This window comes from Rhipicephalus microplus, chromosome 1 (genome assembly GCF_043290135.1).
Source record: "Rhipicephalus microplus isolate Deutch F79 chromosome 1, USDA_Rmic, whole genome shotgun sequence".
Lineage (NCBI taxonomy): Eukaryota > Metazoa > Arthropoda > Arachnida > Ixodida > Ixodidae > Rhipicephalus > Rhipicephalus microplus.
In genome coordinates this window covers 77,884,186-77,905,616 of record NC_134700.1, presented here as the reverse complement: position 1 = coordinate 77,905,616, position 21,431 = coordinate 77,884,186, and the positions used below count along the sequence as shown (strand labels likewise).

The window sequence follows — 21,431 nt, the reverse complement described above, 5'->3', positions numbered from 1 at the left end:
CATTTGCAATCCTATCTCTCCAGGTACAAAAAGGAGTGGATTTACGACTGCTTGCTACTAAAGATAAAGTCCACAGCAGTGTACACTTTTCTTCATGAAAATGCGTTTCTGCCTCTTCCGAATCCGCGCAGCCTCTCTGGCTACCTCAGAAACCTGAAAGCTGACTTTGGTTTCGACAGCACTTTGTTCACGGTTCTGCATGAAAAGCTAGAGGCAGTTCCAGAAAGAGAGCGTCGAGGTAAGAAGCAGCACTCATTTCTTTAATCGTACCATATTCAGCAACGCCATTGAGACAAAATGTTAACCTACCCAAAACTTTGCAGGGATGCTGATGTTCGATGAAATGAGCGTCAGAAAAAGCGTGCACATTCGCGAGTCGGACATGGCACCACTGAACAAGGTGGATTTCGCCAAACACACACGACCAGGGGATCATGGCAAAGACGGCGACCACGTGCTGGTCTTCCTGTTTCGACCTTTCCTGGGAGGGTGGTCGCAAACTGTGGGCACATTTTGCGCTTCCGGTGCTTCCCCAGGGTCAATCGTTGCTAAGCTTCTCCTGCAGTGTATTTTTCACCTCGCAAATGCTGGTGTTGGTGTTGACGCAGTGACGTGTGACAACTCCACATCAAACCAATCAGCCTTGAGATCTGTGGGTACGTCTTTTCGAATTTTATTTAGCTGTGGTGAGTGATGTAGTGGAAAAACAACTGTACTAGTAGACTGATTTATCTCTAGGTGTCACCGGGGACATTCACAAGCTCCAAACTTGTTTTGAACATCCGTGTGAGCCCTCAAAGCAAGTCCATGTAGTGATAGATCCCCCGCACATATTTAAGTGCATCAGGAACAACTTGCTGAAAGTTGACAAGTTTTTGGTAAGTAAAAAAAATTTACATATGAATGCCTTGACCTGAACATAAATTATTCAGTTATAAACAAATTTGTGACTTCTCCTTATGTTGCAGCTGCCTCAAGGACAGGAGGTGTTTCACTCTCACAACAAGGACTTGCTCGACTACGAGGAGGAACAGGCTGGGCTCCGGGCTGTCCCGAAGTTGACGAAAGCCCACATTTTCCCCAATACGTTCCAAAAGATGAGTCTCAAGTTGACTGTCCAGGCAAGTCATGCACGTTCAGTGCAAAGTATTTCAAAAACATCTGCTCACGCGTGTTTTGGAAAGTTAACGTAAAACCTTGTTCAGTGAGAGTACAGCTTCGGCCATGGAGTTTTACAGCGAGCAAGAAAACTGCAAGAAGCTCCATGGGTCGGCTGCGACATCCGAATTCACAAGAACACTGAAAAAGCTGTTCGACTGCCTGAACTCCCGGAGGCCAGACCATGTCCAATTCAACGAAGCACAATACATTGCTGTGAGAATCTTACGTGTGTTATGAAGTAGCCTTTGTGTACTATAGATGAAGCATACTTTTATTCCAGGTGTTGAAGGACAGCCTCGCATGGCTGGACAACTGGGAGAAGTACATCCAGTCATTACCAACTCAGAGGCAAGTCTGCTTTCTGAGTAAGCAGACATGTGGAGCCCTCAGGATAACACTGCATAGCTCAGTTGCACTGATCGAGAGCTTGCTGTCAACTGGGTTCCATTACGCGCTCGTTGGTAACTTTGGGCAAGATCCTCTGGAGGTAACAAGATTACTTTTTGCGTATAAATGTGCTATGAATTTCTCATTTTTGCTATAAATTTCTTCGTAGAGGTTTTTCGGCATCGTCAGGCATGTTGCTGGTGACGGAGGGCAGCCAACTGTCCAACATTTCTTGTTCATCTATCGGATGCTCTCCGTAAACAACCTGGTATGGCCACCAAAACGGGCCTCGGTCGAGGGAGAAGGACCCCAGCTGTTGCTCAAGCTCCAGGGTCTCTTTGACAAGAAAAAGCCTGCCCCTAGTCAGGTCAAGTACCCCTTGTTTGTTTACTCACAGAAATCGCCATTACGTTTGTCATAGCTCTAGTTTCTTTTTTTCAGGAGCAGTTCCACTACACAAACGACCAAATAACCAACTGAAACATAATGTGTTATTTGCATTTATGAATCTCAGCCTATACATTGAATTATTTGAAACTTGGAATGCATTTTTCAGGTTGACATGTTGGCAGTCCTTTTTGATGACGTTCTTGAGGAGTCCGGAGACACTACGAACACTTCATCCGTGCCCGACGATACGCTCTCCACCAAAGAATGCATCCTCGATTATCTTGCTGGTTATGTGGTGAAGAAGTTTTCAACTATGAGCGGCACCGACTGCCTGGTAACACTGAAGAGCCAGACACGAGAACCAACTAATCTAATCCTGAAGAAGTCAAGAGGATTCATGCAAGTGCCCTCATCCCAGCTATTCAGCCTGTTGCGTATTGTGGAAGGACATGTTGAAGAACTGACTGTGGACACAGTTGCATGTGCCGATGTGTATGCGAACATTGTTGACCAAGTTTTGCTCGACAGCTGCACTGCTTCTGCTGGTGTGGGCTGTAGTTTGCACTATGTGGGTACCACAGCAGAGGTTGTTCATTTTTTCTTGAGGTGCCGCCTGCACTTTAACACCAGGGAAAAAAACAAGCTGACGCGAGCAACGCGCCGAGCTAGCTGCCCAGCAAGTGGTGGCAACAAGCCTAGTGGATAGCAGTTCTGTTTGTCATGCAATATGTAGAGGCCAACTGTTGTGTTTTGTGTTAGCAAGTAACACAGATTTGTATGATATTGTTTATTTTCTTGCATCCGCTATGCTATAGCCATAAGCTTGTGTGAATAAACACTTGTACCACACAGCCGCAGCGCGTTTTCTAGTCCTTTGCATGCGCTTGGCAGCTGCCTGCGATGATCAGCCAGCGGTCAGACAGCTTCCTGTCATTTGTAAGGCGGAGCGAAAAATTCACGGCAGCCACATTTGGGTGATCCAATCAGATATTTCGAACTTGGAAAGCTTGGCATGGCTATCTTTGCCTGCATGTTTTTTTTCTTTAAACTTGCGCGCCGCGTTTGCCCAGGGGCTAAGGCATTGTGCTGATAAGCCCAAGGACGCGGGTTCCCGGCCGCTTTTCTGATGTAGACAAAAATAGAAAACGCCTGTGAGTTCGAGATTTCAGCGCGAGTTAAAAGATACCTGAATGATTAAAATTCATACGGAGCGCTACACTACGGCGCGCGTCCCATTGTCTGTGTAGCGATGGCTCGCTAAATTTCATAATCAATCAATCTTTTTTTAACTTCCCGTTTGGGTGGCAGGGGTGTGACAGGCACTGAGCGGGCGAATTTTCATCTGTTGACACGCTATACCTATGAGGACAAAAGTCGCTCAATTCACTTCTGCCCAGGCCCCTCCTCGCGCTCATTATGCTACTTCCGTATCGTGAGCGTTTTTTTTTTCCCGGCTGGCAACGCTAACTTTCTGAATTTAGATTATTTATTTACGTTATTAGGCTGTTTTAGCATATCGTTACCGTGTTTATGTTACCGTTTACCTTGTTTGCGGGAATAGACTTCGCAGCGCGAGAGTTACCGCGAACGGTAACTTACTGGTACAGGCTTCACCTCCGGTAACAACGGTAATGCAAACACCGCAACGATATGTTAAAACTGCCTATCAGTGCACTATCAAGTAGCGCAAACACAGCGCTAACCTTTGAACTAGCGCGTTAATTCGGTAAAGATGAGTCCCATCCAACTATAATGAACTTCACGTAGCTATCCCTAAAATGTGGCAAACACAGCGCTAACCCAATGTGCTGTACGTTTGCACACCTATTTGCTCAGTGCAGCATGTCACCCAGGGCTGAATACAGATTTAATTCTCGCGCTAGTTAACTCAATTCCTGCAGGCGGCTGCAAAGGCTAATCAAAAATTGAAAACGCGAGAAGTCGGCCTTCTCAAAGTGAGAGCGTAGCGGTGCTTGCCGCAACAAACGAACGCTACAACACATACGCCTCAGTAATACCCGTGGACTTGCCTGAATTTCACAGCTAATCTACACGACAACAACTGACTCGGAAACATGCACACTTCGCTCGCATTTTTACAGGTGGAAATGAAAGCAGGCGCGTTGCCGACAGAGAAACAGCCGGCCAGCAAGCATGGCGACCGCTGGCCGGCCGCAGACCGCTGGATCGCTGGCCGCTGGCCGGCGATCCTAGCGGTAGCTATTGTTCCTGAATGAAACTTCGGCTGGAGTTTCGTGACCAGAAAAGCATTAAAGGACTCTGGTCATAGTACTAGCTACATTCCTTTTACACGTGATCTTTCTAGTTTTAAAAACATTTTCAGACATTCTAAGACGAAAAAATGTGGCAGACCACCTTTTATTTTGTTAGTTTCATTCAACAATGAATAACGAAAATGTTTGTAAAGGCTGGAAACTTCTTACACTAATCATTGCAGCTGATCAATGATTTTTTGGAACTGCTAAACCTGAGAAAACAGAATGCAATTCAGAAGAATCTGAAGCTTTTTGCATCGTAACAAACAACGGAGTCGCTGCGAGTTACTCTGATGTTGACTTTAGACATTGTCGATAATCTGCTGCGCCAAAGTGCTCTTTATGTTTTGACTGACAAGTTAAATCAAGATCCAGTGGAGGTAAGGCACACTATTCACATCTGTTGCCTACATTCACGTAGAGTGCAGTAATGGCTAAAAAATTTTATCGAGTTTTTTCGGAGACACTTTGAACTAGTGCGTTAATTCGGTAAAGATGAGTCCCATCCAACTATAATGAACTTCACGCAGCTATCTCTACTTTTGAACCTCTATACACCTATTAAAACTGCACTAAGCGGAAGCGTGGAAGGTGTGCCAAGCCCTATACTCGTTGGCGTCAACGACAAACTCAAAGAGACCAGAGAAGCCTACAAGACAAAACAACGTAGTCTTCACATTGTCATAGAGGAGGGCTTAATAAGTTGCCTGGAGCCTAGCAGCCCACCAGAACCTACTTGCATTTACGCTATAGGAAACGTAGTTGTGTATTATCTGTCTGGATATGTTATCCATAAAGTCACAAAGGGAAAAGCATGTGATCTATGCATAGGGGACGTAAGCTCTAACATTCCAGTAGTTGGCAGCGATAGTTACTTAACTGAGTACAAAAGTTTTAAGCGAGATTCAATAAAGCACACCACCCACAAAATGCTGGGATTCATGAAGACTGGTAACAAAAGTGTGTCAGCTTCCCTGGATCACTTTGGCTTTTGCAGAGACATATTCTGGAAGGTATTAGATGACCTAGACGGGTGCTGCCTCCCTCTTCTAGGCTGCGAAAAGCATATGCTCTCATTCACGTGCAAAGTGTTGAATTTTTTCGTAGCATTGCGGATGCATTTTGACGCAACAGATGCGAATTGTTGCCTAGAAAACAGTCACAAGGAAGCTGTTGCTTACAAGAAAGCGCGTCTTTTGTGAATATTGCTAAACGCACTTTCGTATTTTTATGTAACCAGCCCGTTATACACGTACATAAAGCAATATACCTCGCATGAAAAGCCTCAGTGTCTCATCTATTTACCCATTAACTGTTTTTTTTTTCCAGAGTGTAGAAAGTAAAAAGGCTATTTATTGAATACTTATTGCTAAAGGCAGCGGTGCAACGAAAGAGAATGAAATAAAGAGGAACGACATTCAGTAGGTGGTGCATTACTGCCATGCCAAGCTTCCGTAGCCAACCAGGCTCACGAAAGGAAACGGCAGAAGGGCACATTTACGCGCCGCTCCCAGACGTTGTTTCACAGCTGGCAGAATCTAGTAACGTTGGCATTGGAAGCATGCGGCCAACATGCTCAAGCCATGTTCAGGTACATGTTTAAGCTCACGCGGCTATACCTAAACATGGTCCCATGGAGGAAGTTGGAAGAATGCTGTCAGCAACACGAAGAAGCTGTAGAAGAACTGCTTGAGGCGGTGTATGCACTTCCGTCAAGCCGCAGCAAAAGGAATTAACAGGCATGCAAGCAAGACGTGCAGGACTGAGCCTGCAGTGAGCATTGAAATCATGCCTTAGTTTATTATGCACAACTCAATCATGTACATACTCATTAGCTATGTATAATTTGGTTGCCTTTACTGTCAACATGTCTTCAAGTAATTGTATCATTGTTGCTACATAACGACTGTATTGAAGCAACACAGCTTCTCCGCGCAAATCTTCTTGATGAGCAGGATTGCCAAGTGTTATGGTGGTACGACCTCCGATTACTGATGGCTGAGCATTAAGGACTGAGCAATGCGTCATTTTACATCCACAGAGCAAGGTCTACTGGTGTCAAACTATGCCGTTTTTTTTTTTTTAAAGTAAATTAGCTATCACGGCAGCAACTGCCAACCGGTCGCCGAGCGATAATAAGTGATGTCAGGCAACAGTATATCATCGCTAATCAAACTGCGATCCCGCATTAATGCAGTTCTGCAGTATTACAGTCTACGCAAAGCCTTTGTACCACTTTAAAACAGCTCACACATGCGCCGGCAATGCTACCACACATCGGAGCTGGCGTGATAACAGCGGACAACTCTATATACCAAAGAACGCAGTTGTCTCCACTCCCCTACTATAGTGGCTTGATTACTAAATGTGTGATCACCATCAAGCGGCTCCTATCGGAGGTAGTGACGCCGTATTGCAATGTTTCTGCTAGATGGCACGCACTGCCGCATGCATGTCACCAGAGCCCTCAACGCCGCTTGGTCAGACTGCCTGAATGGGCTGATCGTATGCTTGATCCCAGAAGTTTTTACCCGAGACGGAGAGGTCCGGGCAGCCATTATCACCGCCAACAGGCAAATGACGCGGTGGTGCCGGAAGAACACACACCAGTTTGTCGACCTGACAAAAGCATGGAGGCCCAAGATGCTAGCGAGTGATGGGCTACAATATAGAACGGAGGGTCTAGTTGGTAGCGGCAAAGCTCAACCCCACCTCGGAAAGTTTTTTAGGCCAGTGCCTCAGAGAACCACAGAAGCGGCCAGCATCTCCCCAGCCACTTCCAAACTACAGCCAAACGCATGGCCCACTTCAATACAGAAACAATGTGGCACAGACAAACAGTGGCCACAGAGAGAGTTGGTAGCCGAGCCAGTCCAACCTCAGCAACATCTCCTACAGGGCCCAATCCCGATACATACACCCACACCGTGGGGAATGACACCTACAGGGCAAAATCCTGATACATACGTCCCCACCATGGGGAATGACACCTTTCTTCTTGTGGGGCAACATCTAGCTCTCCCAAGCCCCTACAGTGTAGTGGGAGAAATGATCTGGCAGCAAAACCTGCTTGCGAACCGGACCCCCCAGTAGTGCATAGGAGCACTGAGTACACTGTGCTAGCGACGACGCTTTGACACTGATCCAGACGTGCAGGCGGCACTTTGCAGGGTCTGCGGGAGCGAGAAGGAGACGACAGAGCACATCGCTCTCCATTGCCCACATCCGACTCCAAAACCAACAGAGGGTGCCACGCTGCCACTGGCACGAGGTTTTGTGTCTGCTGAGGACCAGCACAAGGATAGATCTCTGCTCTGTTCTTTCTTTTTCTTCTTTTTCCACACATGCTCTTTCACACCATGCATCTACCCGATATAAAGAATACGACCACAGCTCATAATCATCATCATCATCAACTTCACATCAGGCTCTCAGACATAACACCTTGTTTAATGCTGCAGCTTGCCGCTCGAACGCGCCTCTTTTGCCTGTTTACGCTGTTCTTTCGTGCTGATTTGTTTCCGCCAGCATTGACGTGTTAACACTATGTTTTTTTGCAGAGTGTGTGCCATGAGTAGATGTCAGAGCCACTGTATATACCCAGGTGCTCAACTGGTACAAATCCTGCAAGCAGAAGCTTTCATTGTTTGGAGTCCCAAAAGACAACCATTTGTTCCAGCAGTGGCAGCGTAACATGCCAAGAGCAGACAAGCCATTGGGAAAAAACGCTGAGATTTGTATGCTCCACTTCGATCAGCAGTTCATCGCCCGCCACTTCGAGCACATTATTAACAGTGAGGTTGTGGATTTGGATAGAGCTCGGCCCTTTCTTTTGCCCCATGCCGTTCCAACTATGTTCCTAAGTGCGCCTTCCTATCTTTCGAAACATATGGCACTAATAATAAACCCCAAGGAGAGATCACGCGAGAAAAAACCAAGGGGCTGCCAACCACATACATGCTGCTCGAGAACGGCACCAACTGCCATGCTTGATGAATCGGTGATGAGAGGAATTGGGGCATCAGGGACGGGATGTATAAGCGTGGTGGCGTCTGCCAGAGCCTTCTTGGCAGTGCCGAAGGCTGATGCAGCGTCCTCGGTCCACTCCAGTGGCGCAGCCGGGTCTTTTTTTTAGCCAATAGGTCAGTCAAGGGCTTTAAAAATGTGGCACACATTGGAAGAAAGCGGTGATAGAAGTTTAGTAGGGCGAGAAATTCTCGGAGTTTCTTTGGTCAAGTTGGGGGTGGAAAGTCTTGAATAGCTTTTACTTTGATGGCGAGTTGCTGGATATCCTTTGGAGTGACAAGGTGGCCTAGGAACTCTATTGTAGCTACGCCGAAGAGGCACTTATAGGAATTAATTACGAGGCCGTAATCATCCAGGTGGTGGAACAGGGTGCGCACGCAGGTAGGCTTCATGCTCAGGGCCAGATGAGCTTGCTACAAGGAGGTCATCAAGGTAGGCAAATACGAAATCGAGACCTCGCGTGACTTCGTTGAGAGTGAACTGAAAGGTCTGTGTAGAGTTGCGCAATCCAAAAGGCATTCTCACATATTCAAGCAGACTGAATGAAGTGGTGATGGCCGTCTTCGGAATGTCGGCGGGTTCTACAGGCCTTCACTAAGTCAATCTTAAAGAAGATTGTGCACCCAGCCAAATTTGTTGTGAAGTCCTGTACGTGAGGAAGTGGATAGCGGTCTGGTAAGGTGTGGGCATTGAGAGCGCAGTAATCCCCACATGGTCTCCAGTCGCTAGGATCTTTCTTCGGCACCATGGGGAGTGGCGACGGCCAGTTGCTGGAGGAAGGCCGCACAATGCCGAGTTCAAGCATGTGCTCAAACACCCGGTGAGCGATGGCGAGGCATTCTCCAGATAGTCGACAGGGTCGTGTAAAAACGGGAGGTCCAATGGTCACGATGTGGTGAGTGATGGAATGCTTCACTGGTTACTCTCTGGTGTGCGGCTTCATGATGCTGGGAAAGTCGGCGAGCATTTTTGCATACGGCGAAACAGGTGTGAGAGCTCGCAGTCCCATTGGCGAGGAAGTACAGAGTACACCGTTGATGGAAAGTTGGGTGTTGAGATCAATGAGGCGATGAGCATGTATGTCCACAGCAAGGTTGAAAAAACTGAGGAAGCAGCTCGAGAACAGCTTGAGAAATGTCAGCGAGGATGAAAATACAGCGGAACGTATGGCGTAGTCCAAGGTCAAGTGTAATAGAGCGTTGGCCGTAAGTGCAAATGACGGAATTGTTGATCACTTGGAGTGGGCAGGTCTGTTCGTTGCAACGACGATCTGCACATGTTGCCGGTATGACGCTAACCTGGGCTCCTGTGTCGATTAGGAAGCAAGCGCCAGTGATCTTATCAGAAACATAGAAAAGGCGGCATGATTTTTTACTAGTACCACTTGCTGCCGTCAGTGGCCAGTCATCGCATTTTCTGACCAGGAGCACAAGCGAGTGCACTTGCGAGCAGAGGCACCGAATCGGCGGTGATACCAGCACACAGTTGAGGATGAGACCTGCCGTGGCGCGTCGGTTGGCCGAAGTTCTGGAGAACGTGGGGGCATCGAGGAGTGACTGTATATTTGGAACTTGGATGACGGTCAACGATGCGCAGGTACAAAGTCATCGAGGCACCTGACAAGGGCCTCCCAACGGTTCTCGACGCTCCTGAGTGCCGGGTCTGCAGCGGTGGCCGGTGGTGGTGAGGTAACGGTGTTGAGGCTATGTGCCCGCGAGTTGTCTGCCACTCAATCAGCCATTTCAGCCAGTGTGTCTACTGGGACATCTCCTGCAGCTACGAGGACCGGAACCATGCTCTGTGGTAAGCGCTGGAGGAACAACTCACGTAACAGCTTCTTCTATTGGGGGGTAGAGGGGTCGCCAAGGAGCTGGCGCATGCTTCCCAGGAGCTGATGGGCGGCAGTCACCGACCCCTGTAGCTGTGATGAGCTGTTGAAATCTGCTGTGCTCGGACTCAAGACTTTCAGGAAATGATAGCTGTCTTCAACGTGTCATAGGGATGGCTCGGGTGCGGCGAAGCTAAAATATCAGCTAAGTTGTCGACTACGTCCAGAGGTAAGCAGGACACCAGATGCCAGTACCTGGTCTGTTGGCTGGTGATATGCCATAGACGGAAGTGCGCCTTGACCTGCAGAAACCATATGCTGGGGCTGTTGGTCCAAAATGGTGGGTGTTGTATCATTGCCATGTCATTATCGGGCCAATTCACGTGCATGAATAATGCGAGAGCTCTTCTCTGAGTGGATAATGAAGGTGGGCGATGAGATGAGGCGAGCAGGCAAGAAAATCTTAATTATTGCCAAAAACTGCTCAGCGCATCTTGTGAATGTTAGACTGACTAATTTGAAACTAGAATTCTTGCCTCCCCAACAGCACTTCGTGGCTACAGCCACTCGACCAAGGTGGCATAAGAAGCATCAAGACCCATTACCGCAAACGCCACGGTCAGCTATCGTCTTGTGACTGGTCTGGAACTGTTCACGTGACAGTCAGATATAATACTCGGCAAGTACTGCTGACTGGACGAGTTGGTGAATGATGAAATGATAATGCTTTAGCGCAGCCCACTTTGAGTGTGAAGGAAAGATACTATGCAGACAAAAAGGGAAAAAAAACAGATGACAGTATGAGTGCTCTGTATTTACTCGAACGTGACGCGTTTTTTTTTTTTCTTTTCAGATTCTTGCCAGTAAAGTTGACCCTTGCTTACTGAGTACAAAAATTCTATTTTTTTCTTCCTAGACGTAATGAAATGTCATTCCACACGTTACAATCATCGTCGTGTTATAATCAAATAAATACAGCGTACGTAATATATGGCACGATGGTTACGCAACAAAAGTTATCATGTGCTTTCTTGAGCGTTCTCAAGACAAGTTTTAATTAAAAGACTTCCGATATTTTCCAGAGCTCCAACCACTGTGCATTGGTGTAAATCAACACCGGAGAGAGTCAACCATATATGCACGTTCTGCATTATTTTTCTTGTTAGTAAAAACTTTTTGTGGTTGTGGCTTTTGCGAATACAACAATAACACTGGTCTTGAAGCTTCTTTTGCCTCGTCCGATCACGATACACAACAGTATGGTTCACACCAGTATTTATTTGTACGCCCGAATGTTCCTGGCCACACTCACGTCTAAGGAAACTCTAGTGCTGGTTGCCCATATTTAACGCGGCATAGTGCGACGTAAGGGGCTTTGGCGCGAAAAGAATGTTCGGACGCGCTGTAAGTGTTCGTGCCACGAATACAGTGTAGGAGAGTGGCCGTTGGTGGGTAGTTTGGCTACTGAACTACCCCATGTGGCGATGAAAACCTTAAGTTGGCTCCTTGGCTACTTTGAACTTCTATTTTGGTGCATTTACTAGCCGATTTCCAAAAATTAATTGCAGATATAACAGCAAGCAAGCAAGCATAAAAAGGACCCACTGATTCCAAGCTTTGGTGTCGTCTTGGCTCACGCGCAGACGTGCGTCCCTCAGCCAAGTCAATTGGCGCGCGTGCAAGATCCCTACATGCAGCAGGGCTGAAAAAACGGAGGAGGTCGTGCGCATGTATGCACACATGATACTAGTTTGTTTTTGTTTTTTAGTTTTTATTTCTTGGTGTATATCTTCCAGTGCAATAAACATGCATGCAGTTGTTCATCAGCGCTTGTGTTGTGTGGTCGTTTTTCTTAGTCCCATTTTTGCACAGCTTCCATCCAGTATTATGTACCAGCTGGCCCTTCAAAACACTCTTCTGCAATCTTTTATGAGCTGACAGCTGACCAATAATCCCTCGCATACAACCTGAGGGCATCAAGCTTTCTAGAATGAGACCCTCGTTATGAATAAATGAAGAGGAATTTTATGGGCTCAAAGAATGAGCCCTCAAAATTTGCCTCGTTTAGTTCTTATAACTGAGCATTTTTTGTGTGTAATAAAATTCTTTTGCACTTGCACCAGTTAGCAGCAATTCATCTGCGGATGTTGCTCCTTTTTTGTTAGTTATGTGCGTATTGGGCTTCTTCTAAAACTGTCTCTTCACTGTTGCATAAAAGTAACTTGCTTGTTTATTTTGTAGGATTCCTGGGAGGCATTGTTCCAATACAAGTTGGGGAATATTCGTAAGAGTCTAGAACCGATTCCCGCTGTTCAATAGGCAAAGTCAGTATGATAACATCTTCAGTATGATTGTCGAGCAGTGTGCGTACTTATTTCTTCCCATATCCTGCTTCTGAACAGAATACCATTTTGTCTGTCTCTTAAAGTGATTCGAACAGTGCAGCAAAGGCCTAGACCTGTACCTGGTATGTTTTATTACCTCACATTTTTTTATATTGTCAAGAGAAAACTGATCAAGGAAGAAAGTATTTTTGCGAAGACTTCAAGCATTGGAATAAATGGAAAATAGGCAGGTTGCATACAGAGAAGGCACGAAAAGGCAACCACCAGGTGCATTCATTGGCACTGCAGCAACATCTTGATGCGGGTGAAACGCGAGAGCACCTGCATACTTACATTTAGGCGCATGTTGATGAACAATCCTCAAAATTGAGCTCGAGATTCCACAATGATGCGCTTTATAGTCATAAAACCTCTGAATTTATTTTGTTTCTAACAGTATAAAGGAAGGAAGTTTAACTGAATGAAATATTTGTTCTGTTGATGTTCATTCATGCTAATATTCATTCATGTCGATGTTCACCATTTGGTTACTTGCTTTTCATAGCAGAATGCCTGTCCCTCATTGGACCTGAAAAGCAAAGAGCCACGAAATGCAGTAAAGATTGCTGCAGAGTTTGAAGACTAGTCAGTGGAGGTTCTGTATATCTTTGCTGCTGTGACAGACCTTGTGCAGCTATATTATGCATTCAATGTGCAATATGCACTGCACCACAAAAACACATTGGCTAAGCCGGAACGCTTCTCTGTTGTGAAGCGGTTAATCACAACTATGAAAAAAGGCATGGCGAAGAATTGAGCTGCCTGAAAGAGTCGCTTTTGAATAAACGTTTTACCCAAAAACTGCCATGCTAAGGATTTCTTAATGCTTACTTGGTATGAAATCAATGGCGGCTCATATATTTTGTCCAACCTATGTTTCTATGAGTGAAGCTGATGCATGTTTGTTTTATATAGTAATATGCAGTTTTTATTTTATTACACTATTTGGTAACGTTACTCAACTTTATGAACTATATATATAGTTCATGAATTTTAGTAATGTTGCCAAGTGTTGTTAGTTTGCATCACTACTCAGCAATTAGTAAACATTCACTGCAACAAGTTCATTTACATATTCTATCTTCCTGCATGTGTGTATAGAAACAAACTTAGTAACCGTGTTGGTAGTAAACTTACTAGCTTACCTTACTACCTGTCAGTAAGTAGAAAGGAACTAGTTACTTTCTCAGTAGTAAAATTACTAGCTCAGTTTACTATCTTTCACTAACAGGAGCTAGTAACCATCATATTAGTACATTTACTAACTTTATGCTACTATATACCTTCTGGTAGGTAGTAACTGCAGCTAGTAAATGGCAGGGTAGTGACTTTACGACCTTGTCATTTAGTACCTACAGATACTAATTCAGTATTGAATGTTATGACAGTAATTTACTACCTCAATGTTAGTAAGTAGCACCACTTTTTTTTAAGAGTGTAGGTTAGAATGCATAGGTACACCCAATGAAATGGACAGAGGGATGACCGCCGCTGTAGTTAAGCTGTAGAGCAGCAGCATGATTCGAAGGTTGCAGGTTTAGTCCGTACTGGCAGCAAGCGAGCTCTCCATCCACGTTATTTTTCACATTTATATTGCAATGATTGCAGTATTTCCTGTTAGTTCCTATTATTCATGAACATTGGTTCCCCATCCACAATAAACAGGCATGCTTGCTGTGATATTTATGTAGAATTTCTAAGCAAATTATGCATTGCTTAATGGTATTTTTCATACTCAACAGTTCCTAATGCAATATAAAAATTTTACAGGCCCACTGGCAGCATGTGCAACCATGTGGAAACTTACCATCACTTACAAAGTGGCATCAAAGGTGACTCGATCGCAAATCTTCCTAAACAGATTTGGGAAAATGCAACTGAACTTGATATTTTATCATTTTAATCTTGAAGTGACTCGAGGTTCGGCTTTCTACAAGGGTCAAATTAGGGCTAGATCCACCAATGTTGGGTCAATAAGATGCATTATTGGTCACACGGCAGAATTGATGGACGATATGACGTCGAGGTTCCCAGCAGAAGCTTTACGGTAAGAGTAAAATATTTGCCTTGTCACTTCATACACTTCGTTTCAGACTTCACAGCTGACAGGAAGGTGTACTAGATCAGGTACTACAGTTCTTTCATTGGTGAGAAGCTCATCATGCAGAAAAGCTTGGCTTTCTATGCAAAGGTACTGCAGTGAAATTGCACGTGACCTTCCTAGGTACAATGCACCTACTGAAGTACTGACTGAGGAAGTTCGCTTCATATACCTGATACAAATACCCGATGACTGCTGACCTAAGCCGAGACATGTTTCGAGCACTGTTTTGGAATAGTGCAGCAGGCAGGCAGCGGCAATTATCACCCCACCAGTTTGTCATCATAACATATTTTAATGTCAATTTTCACACGTTCTGTTGTATTCAGTATAAATGTGTTACACATCTGACTCAAACTGACTACTGTTAAGAGTAAATTATGCATGTTCATTTACGTGTCTCAGTTTCTATTGCCTGGCAAAGAGTCCCAAGGGCAGCAACGCGGCTGACGGAGTGCTGGAGCCCCTTCTGTCTGTAGAAGAAATGCTGCATGAGACGGGGAATAACAAAATGCTCTTATCTGATGCACTAGAAATGTCTACAGATCACGCATCAAACACTGCTGGGCGAAGCGCTCTGCCCAGTTCCCCATCACAGAGTACATAAAAGGACCAGGAATCATGGTGACTGCATCATTTCGTCTGGCAGCGGGGGCAGTGGAGTGCTCGGAAGAGCAGAATCTGAACAGCTTGTATATGCAGGTTGGTTATAACCTCCTATTTTTTTTCGAACTTAGCTGTTCTTTATTGCTGCCTCTGCTGCCCCTGCTGCTGCTGCCGTTATTGTTGTTCCGCTTGTTACGCTGGGGAAGGAGATACTTGCTTATCATGTTATCAAGATTTTCACGACAATGAATCAGTGATGAAGTGTGCTGACTGCCTTCAAAACTACCACTTTGGGAAATGTGCCGGAATAACTGAACGCGTGTACAAGGGTAAAAATGAAGATGTGAAGAGGGAACTGAAATGTCCCGCATGTCGTATATCTGCGTCTCGCGGCTATTCTAGCACCGATAAACAGTCTGCTGCGCAGCTGACAATTCTCAGCAAGCAACTGAGTGAAATAACTAAGAACCTGGCCATACTTACAACAAAAGTAGACGACCTATCCGTTCTAAAACAAACAGTAGCAAACATTGAAAAGTCAGCGCAATACATTTCAGAAAAGCATGATAAGTTGCTTGAAGTATCTACAAAACATGAGAAGGACATTCAGAGCCTTGGAAAAAGAGTCGATGCTGTCGAAAAGAGCCAAGAAAAACAAGAAATAACCAAACTAAAGCAAGAATTGAACGATTTGCAGCAGTATAGCCGACGCCACAACATAGAGGTCCATGACTTGCCCTACAGCGAAAACGAGAACCTTCATCAAAAACTGGACAACCTTGCTCAAAGGCTTGGATTACCACCCTTAAGCGACAATAACTCAGAAACATTCCATCATCTTCCGCTCGGCAAAAAGAAAGACAAAGTGCCAGTTACACTAATACGCTTTCATGCGTTGGCTACCAAAGATGCCTGGCTTGCAAAACGTGGTAGTCTGAAAGACATTGGAGAAAATATTCGGTTTTTTCCCAATCTGACAGCCCTGAACAAAAAATTGCTGTGGCTTGCTAAAGAAAAAGCAAGGGAAGCAAACTATCGCTTCGTGTGGTCTTCAAAGGGCAGGATCTTTGCAAGAAAAGAACCTAACGCCCGTGCGATAAGGATCGCCTCAGAAGACGATGTAGGTAAGATCTCGTGAACTGCTGCCAAGAGCAGCAAGAAGTGACTGTAATCTTCAGTAGCCATGACGTCGTACTTTGATGCAGACCTCTCATAACTTAATAAGCAACGATAGCCACCCTCCTAATGGAACCCTTTCCATATACAGTCGATTCCCGGTAATTCGAAGTCGCTTAATTGGAAGTTTCGATTTATTAGAAATGAGCAAGTGGTCCCATCAATTTTGCATGCAATAGTATAGAAAAAAATGGGCAGGATCTTTGCAAGAAAAGAACCTAACGCCCGTGCGATAAGGATCGCCTCAGAAGACGATGTAGGTAAGATCTCGTGAACTGCTGCCAAGAGCAGCAAGAAGTGACTGTAATCTTCAGTAGCCATGACGTCGTACTTTGATGCAGACCTCTCATAACTTAATAAGCAACGATAGCCACCCTCCTAATGGAACCCTTTCCATATACAGTCGACTCCCGGTAATTCGAAGTCGCTTAATTGGAAGTTTCGGTTTATTAGAAATGAGCAAGTGGTCCCATCAATTTTACATGCAATAGTATAGAAAAAAATGCTCGATAATTCGAAGTTAAAAACCCATAATATTGGTTAATTAGAAGTTTTTTCAATTGACAGTCTCGTCGCGACCGTAATTTTACAGTAAAATGGGGATTTTTTCATATGCCAAAACATCTGCCGGACCGCGCTGGTGTCTTCGCCATGAATGGATGGATGGATATGGCTGTACCCTTTAGATCGGGCGGTGGCTAGCGCCACCAAGCCGTAATACCTAATGAACCAAAAACTATATTTTTTTTCCTTAAAAGTGAGTTTGAGGATTCGTACTTTGCAGTGAAGAGTTTGGATGAATATGGCTGTACCCTCTAGATCGGGCGGTGGCCAGCGCCACCAAGCCGTAATACCTAATGAACCAAAAACTATATTTATTTTTTTTCCTTAAAAAGTGAGTTAGAGGATTCGTACTTTGCAGTGAAGAGTTTAATTTTCACTCGTGCCTTGACTTTAGCCACCAATCAGATAACCTCCTTCTAGTTAAGTCTACCCGCCTAAAGTTTATTTTGCCCTCCCGGTCCCTAAACCCCAGTGCTTTGAAAAACTCTGCGCCATCATCCTGAACTATAGGGTGAAGCCCTTTACAGAACATTATCAAGTGTTCGGCAGTTTCTTCTTCCTCTCCACACGCACTGCATACTGAGTCTACCCCTTCGTATTTGGCCCGATATGTCTTGGTTCGCAGTACTCCCGTCCTGGCCTCAAACAGTAGAGAACTACCCCGAGTATTATCATAGATCCTTTCCTTGGCAATTTCCTGCTTAAAAGTTCGATAGATCTCTAGTGCGGACTTCTTAATCATGCCCATTCTCCACATGTCATTCTCCGTTTCCTTCACTTTCTTCTTAACCGATAGTTCTTTTTGGTTTGGCCACCTGCTGTTTTCTAAGTATTTACCAGTCAACTTCCTGGTTCGCTTTCTCCATTTTGTATCGACATTCTTCATGTACAAGTAGCTGAAAACCTTCCTAGCCCAACGCTCTTCCCCCATTTCTCTCAATCGTTTCTCAAATTTTATCTTGCTGCTAGCTTCCCTGCCCTCAAATGATGTCCATTCCATATCACCTTGTACTCCCTGATTTGGTGTATTCCCGTGAGCTCCTAAAGCAAGCCTACCTATTCCACGTTGCTTAATTTCTAATCTTGCTTGAACTTCTGATCTCATGCACAAGACCGCATTGCCGAACGTCACCCCAGGAACCATGACCCCTTTCCATGTTCCTCTCACAACATCATACCTATTGTAATTCCACAGTGCCCTATTTTTCATGACTGCTGCATTCCTGTTACCTATAGTAGTCACATATATTTCGTGTTCCCTCAGATACTCGGTCCCATTGCTTATCCATACGCCCAGATATTTGTATTTATCTGTTATCTCTAGCGTGACCTCCTGTATTCTAAGCTCACTACCTTCGTTGTCATTGAAAATCATGACTGCTGATTTTTCCTTACTGAATCTAAAATTTAACCTATCTCCCTCATTACCGCAGATGTCCATCAATCTCTGCAAATCTTCCTTGTTGTTGGATATTAGCACTCTATCATCTGCGTACATTAATGCTGGTAGTGCCTGATCAATAAGTTTTCCTTGCTTGACTAAAGAGAGGTTGAAGCCCAGTCCACTTCCCTCTAATTTTGCCTCTAATCCTTGTAGGTACATCATGAATAATAAGGGTGACAGGGGGCACCCCTGCCTAAGCCCCCGTTTTACCTCTGCAGGATTGGATACCTGTTTTTCCCACTTTATAACTACCTTGTTACCTTTATAGATACCCTTTAAAAGATTAGTGACTACATGTTCCACGCCTAGTGTGTCCAGTATTCCCCACAATTCCTCTTGAACCATGCTATCGTACGCTCCCTTGATATCCAAAAATGCTAGCCACAGGGGCCTGTGTTCCTTTTCTGCTATTTCGATGCACTGCGTCAGTGAGAACAGATTGTCTTCCAACCTCCTGTGTTTCCGAAACCCATTCTGCAGTTCCCCCAGCACCCCCTCATCCTCTATCCACGCCTGCAGTCTTTCCTTTGTAATCTGCATCGCCAGCCTGTAGACCACTGATGTCACTGTTATAGGACGGTAGTTGTTTATGTCAGCTTTGTCCCCCTTTCCTTTATAGATCATGCTCATCCTGCTAAGTTTCCATCCATCGGGAACCTTACCATCGATTATTATTGTGCTCACTGCCTCTCTCAAAGCCTGCTTAGACTTCGGACCTAATGTCTTTATCAGCCTAATTGGAATGCCATCTGGGCCTGTTGATGTACTACTAGAAACCCTTTTCTCAGCCCTTTCCCACTCTTGTTGTGAAAATGGAGCCATTGCACCACTTGATTCGTCCTTGTCTATTGTGGTGCATAAAGTACTTCTTTGTTGAAATTTTTCTGTCACCCTTGTTCTTATATATTCAATAGCTTCGTCCCCTTCTAGCCTAGCACCTTGGGCTGTAGTTATAAAACTCTGATCTAGGCTCGTCTCATTTCTTAAGGAGTTTAGATGGTTCCAAAATTTCGCAGCTGCCTTTCTATCTTTTTTATGTACTTCTGCCAGCCACTGAGCTCCCTTCCTTCTAATCTTTTCATTGATCAGAAGGGATGCATCCCTTCTACAGCTTAGAAAGGTTGCCCATTTTCTTTCGACGTCATCTGTCGGTTCACCCCGCTGCTTAGCATGTCTGTGTTCCCTAGAGGCTTCCTGACGTTTTGCTATGCCTCTCTTAACTTCCTCATCCCACCAACTTTTGGGTTTGTGTCTTCTTTTCCGGGGTGACTTGTCACGCGTCTTAGCAAGCTCTAGCTCAAAGAGCTTAATTAGATTCGTGTATGTCCACACTCTCTTATTATCCTCCGTGATTACTTTCTCAATTTGTTTAGTGGCTATTTCAATTTGCCTTTCTGAATAAAAATTTTCCTGTAGTTGCTCATCTTGTCTCCTTCCCACTTTCACTGCTCTTCCAAAACTTAGCTTGATACGTTTGTGATCGCTACCCAGACTTCTGGAGCCACCTTCATCTATGTGCATTCCCCTGAGCTTATCATACATCCTATGTGACATCAGTGCATAATCTATCGTCGACTGAAGCCTTCCTACCTCCCATGTTATTTGCCCGTCACACTTCTCGGTACTGTTGCAAATGATCAAATCAAGCCTTTCACACATATCCATGATCATTTTGCCTGTCGGGTCGGTATACCCATCTATATCTTCTATGTGCGCATTCATGTCTCCTAGTATAATTATCTCGCACTCTCTTCCTAACTCCTGAATGTCCTTTGATATACACTCTACCATTGCCTGGTTTTCCTCTCTGGCCTTTGCTCCCGTCCACAAGTACACGAAACCAAGGAGTGTCATTTGACCTGCCACTTTCCCTTTTAGCCATAAATGTTCCTTGCACTCCTGCTTGACCCTTTGCCAGTCTGTACTTTTATGAATGAATGCCCCAATACCACCCCCCTTTCTGCTGCCTTCTGTTCTATTACAAAATTCCCACGCGTAGTCCGGATTGTTCGGAGGTTGTTCCATGTCCCTGGGATGTGTTTCTACAAAACCGTATACCATCGGCCTCTCTTCCCTTAGCTGTTCTTCTATCTCTTCCCACTTCAGCCTGTTCCTACCGCCCTGCATGTTAATATACCCTATGTCTGAATTGGCTCGGCGCTCATGGCTACGTCTATTTATGCCCCGGACTCTACCTATCTTAGATATTGGTGCCACTTTGGAATCGTATCTGTCCATACCACCTGTCGAAGAGTCTCCCTGGTTGTTTTCCTCGTTACTAGCTATCCTGCACCCCGAAGGGCTCGCTTGCCCCCCAAAAAAGCTACTGCGCGTCCTGCAAGTCGCCAACCCACCTCATGACCGAGCCGCCCATCGAAGTGAATTCTGTCTCGTTAAAAACCCCCCCCACCTATGCACCTCTCTGTTTATTTCCACCACCTCAAAGCCTTTCTCCCGACTCATGCGCCATATCTCTTGGTTTGCGTTGACCACCGCTCTTTGCAGGTTGCTATCACGCACGGGTACCTCCGGTATCGTGCATATCACTACCTGTACCTTAGGAGAAGTGGCGCGCATGTCATCGACACCTTTTGCCAGTGTGGCTGCTAGTCCTGCTGCATCTTCATTGAGGACATCGTTTAAACCGCCTGAAATTATCACGAGGTTTCGTCTATCAGCTGTTGTTTTGAGCTTTGCGCTCGCTCGCCTCATGACTGCTTCCAGCTTGCGTCCTGGGAATGCCCCTACTGCAACCCTCTTGTCACCTCTTACCCTCTCTTTGATGGCTTCTGTGCATCGATTTAAATTCGAGTCCCCGGCGATTATCACATGCTGTGACTTTTCAGCTGGAGCGTTCTGCACCTGGGGGCTACTTGCACCTGTGACGCCGGCTGCTTTGTTCCCTCCCTGCCCCACCACTACCTCGCTGAAGTTAGGCCTTGCGACAGTTGAACCGGCTAAACCCATTTTTCCAAACTTGCTTGCTTTTCCTTCTCCACCGTTCTGGTTGCCGGTTCCCTACTGTTCTCTCGGTAGGTCGCTTCTTTGTTCAGCTTCGCTAGCGCTTCCTCGGCGGACTTCAGTCTTT

The 21,431-nt window shown here is 45.3% G+C and overlaps 2 protein-coding genes across 5 annotated transcripts in view; one reads left to right on the top strand and one right to left on the bottom strand.

The window, feature by feature from the left end:
- Window positions 1–522: 522 nt before the first annotated feature.
- LOC142767629 (uncharacterized) lies at window positions 523–3,036 on the top strand. 3 transcript variants are annotated; one of them, XM_075869705.1, is made up of 6 exons: window positions 523–656; window positions 739–878; window positions 969–1,374; window positions 1,442–1,648; window positions 1,718–1,915; window positions 2,105–3,036. In XM_075869705.1, the coding sequence occupies exons 3-6, from the start codon at window positions 1,225–1,227 to the stop codon at window positions 2,642–2,644; spliced, it is 1,095 nt and encodes a 364-aa protein (XP_075725820.1). In that variant the 5' UTR covers window positions 523–656; window positions 739–878; window positions 969–1,224; the 3' UTR covers window positions 2,645–3,036. The 3 variants fall into 3 exon arrangements, with proteins under 3 accessions (XP_075725820.1, XP_075725832.1, XP_075725843.1); XM_075869717.1 differs by having other exon boundaries at window positions 739–1,374; XM_075869728.1 differs by lacking the exon at window positions 523–656 and having other exon boundaries at window positions 660–878.
- A 9,771-nt stretch (window positions 3,037–12,807) lies between these two features.
- LOC119178667 (uncharacterized) overlaps window positions 12,808–21,431 on the bottom strand; it is a 130,734-nt gene continuing 122,110 nt past the window's right edge. For both annotated transcript variants that reach the window (XM_075869736.1, XM_075869746.1), the window contains one exon: window positions 12,808–12,981. In XM_075869736.1, the coding sequence (XP_075725851.1) occupies window positions 12,930–12,981 (52 nt within the window). In that variant the 3' untranslated portion in view covers window positions 12,808–12,929. The remainder of the gene's footprint in view (window positions 12,982–21,431) is intronic.

What these genes read in the sequence shown, in the direction of transcription:
- LOC142767629 (XM_075869705.1), top strand. Translation starts at nt 1,225, where the DNA reads ATGGAGTTTTACAGCGAGCAAGAAAACTGCAAGAAGCTCCATGGGTCG. An exon ending in TTGGGCAAGATCCTCTGGAG is followed by an intron (nt 1,649 to 1,717) that starts GTAACAAGATTA and finishes ATTTCTTCGTAG; the next exon opens with AGGTTTTTCGGCATCGTCAG. An exon ending in AAAAGCCTGCCCCTAGTCAG is followed by an intron (nt 1,916 to 2,104) that starts GTCAAGTACCCC and finishes TGCATTTTTCAG; the next exon opens with GTTGACATGTTGGCAGTCCT.